At 29.0% G+C, this 2,500-nt stretch overlaps 1 protein-coding gene across 4 annotated transcripts in view; it reads right to left on the bottom strand.

Moving 5' to 3' along the window:
• The window catches only part of LOC138867189 (small G protein signaling modulator 2-like), a 138,166-nt gene that overhangs the window by 47,065 nt on the left and 88,601 nt on the right, over window positions 1-2,500 (bottom strand). For 3 of the 4 annotated variants that reach the window (XM_070141941.1, XM_070141944.1, XM_070141942.1), the window contains exon 6: window positions 844-870. The exons of the other annotated variant lie outside the window; for it this stretch is intronic. In XM_070141941.1, the coding sequence (XP_069998042.1) occupies window positions 844-870 (27 nt within the window). The remainder of the gene's footprint in view (window positions 1-843; window positions 871-2,500) is intronic. 4 annotated transcript variants of the gene reach the window in all.

Genomic DNA, 2,500 nt, shown 5'->3' with positions numbered 1-2,500 from the left:
CGAAAACTTACGCGAATCAGGAATGGAGAGAAAGAAAGAAAGAAAGAAAGAAAGGAAGGAAGGAAGGAAAGAAGGGAGAAAGAACGAATATAAGACCGAAAAAAATAAAAAGAATGAACGAACTAAAGAAAGAAAGAAAAGAAAGAAAAAACGATAGGAAGAAAGAAAAAAAAGAAAAAAAGAAAATGAAGGTTAGTAAATTCAAAAAGAAAGAAAAATAAGCGGAAGAGTAAACCAAAAATGAAAGAAAAGAAAGCAGAAAGGAAAAATGAAAAATAAGAAGAAAGAAAGAAGAAAGAATAAGCAAATAAACCAATAAATAAGGAAACAGGCACCCACAGAACAGCTGGACCGAGAGAACACAATGCCAAGCCGAACGCGGTGAACTCGAGCTTCTAAAGGCGACGGCACGGTAATGAACAAGAGAAAAGGAGAAAAATGTGATAAAGTAACAATCGAGACAACAAACCGATTACGGAGGGGGTGGGGGTGCAGTTGGGGGGTTTAATAAGTGCAGACATATATCATTATCATTTATATATATATTTTTTTTTTGCACAATATGTTTTGTGGGTGAAAAAAACTATCATAAATATGGTGATTATAATAGCAATAATAATAATAATAATAATAATAATATAAACGACATTAGTAATAATAATAATAATAATACAATCAGAAATACAAACAGCAACTATACCAACAAAACAAGAACAACAAGAATAACAACGACAATTTGAATACCAACAACAATGAAAAAAACAATAAATAACAACAACAACAATAACGGAAAAACAGACTCTTCCCGCCAAAAAATGGACAAAGGAATCGCGTTTAACTTACTTTGGATTTCCCGCCTTGAGTCGCGTCCTTCCAGAGGGCCAGATGAGGAGAAATTAAAAAGGTAAATAACAACAACAGAAAACGGACAAAGAAACAAAACAAAGAGGGTAGACCACATCGGAAAAAATCACCTTTTAAAGATTTGTTTTCTCGTTCTTGAAATTTTAGGTTAATTGAAGGATGAAAAAAAGAATTGGAAATATATGATGATAAAAAAGATAATATATTACGAGATAAAAAGCAATTGAAAAAATAAAAAGGTAAATAACAACAGAAAACGGACAGAAATAAAACCAAAAGGGTAAACCACATCATAAAAAATCGCCTTTTAAAGAATTGTCAATCTCGGTCTTGAAATTTCAGGTTAAATGAAGGATGAAAAAAAGAATTGGACATATATGATGATAAAAAAGATAATATATTACGAGATAAAAAGCAATTGAAAAAATAAAAAGGTAAATAACAACAGAAAACGGACAAGGAAATAAAACAAAAAGGGTAAACCACATCATAAAAAATCGCCTTTTAAAGAATTGTCAATCTCGGTCTTGAAATTTCAGGTTAAATGAAGGATGAAAAAAAGAATTGGAAATATATGATGATAAAAAAGCTAATATATCACGAGATAAAAAGGATTTGAAAAAAAATAAAAAGGTAAACAACAACAACAACAGAAAACGGACAAGGAAATAAAACCAAAAGGGTAAACCACATCGTAAAAAATCGCCTTTTAAAGAATTGTCAATCTCGGTCTTGAAATTTCAGGTTAAATGAAGGATGAAAAAAAGAATTGGAAATATATGATGATTAAAAAAGATAATATATTACGAGATGAAGCGTAATAAAAAAAATTAAAAAGGTAAATAACAACAACAGAAAACGGACAAAGAAATGAAACCAAAAGGGTAGACCACATCGGAAAAAATCACCTTTAAAAAGAATTGTCAATCTCGGTCTTGAAATTTCAGGTTAAATGAAGGATGAAAAAAAGAATTGGACATATATGATGATAAAAAAGATAATATATTACGAGATAAAAAGCAATTGAAAAAAATAAAAAGGTAAATAACAACAGAAAACGGACAGAAATAAAACCAAAAGGGTAAACCACATCGTAAAAAATCGCCTTTTAAAGAATTGTCAATCTCGGTCTTGAAATTTCAGGTTAAATGAAGGATGAAAAAAAGAATTGGAAATATGTGATGATAAAAAAGCTAATATATCACGAGATAAAAAGGATTTGAAAAAAAATAAAAAGGTAAACAACAACAACAACAGAAAACGGACAAGGAAATAAAACAAAAAGGGTAAACCACATCGTAAAAAAATCGCCTTTTAAAGAATTGTCAATCTCGGTCTTGAAATTTCAGGTTAAATGAAGGATGAAAAAAAGAACTGAAAATATATGACGACAAAAAAGATAATAGATTACGAGATACAAAGGAATTTTAAAAAATAAAAATGTAAATAACAACAGAAAACGGGCAAATAAACAAAACAAAAACGGTAAACAACATCGTAAAACAAATCACCTTAAATAATTATAATTCTCCTTGAGAAATCCTGGTTATTTGAAGGATTTAAAAAATGGAAATATATTATGAGATGAAAAGGAATTGAAAATATATTGCGAGATAAAAAATAATTGAAATTAATT

Source organism: Penaeus vannamei, chromosome 28, assembly GCF_042767895.1.
Source record: "Penaeus vannamei isolate JL-2024 chromosome 28, ASM4276789v1, whole genome shotgun sequence".
Taxonomy (NCBI): domain Eukaryota; kingdom Metazoa; phylum Arthropoda; class Malacostraca; order Decapoda; family Penaeidae; genus Penaeus; species Penaeus vannamei.
This window is presented reverse-complemented; position numbering and strand designations above follow the sequence as displayed.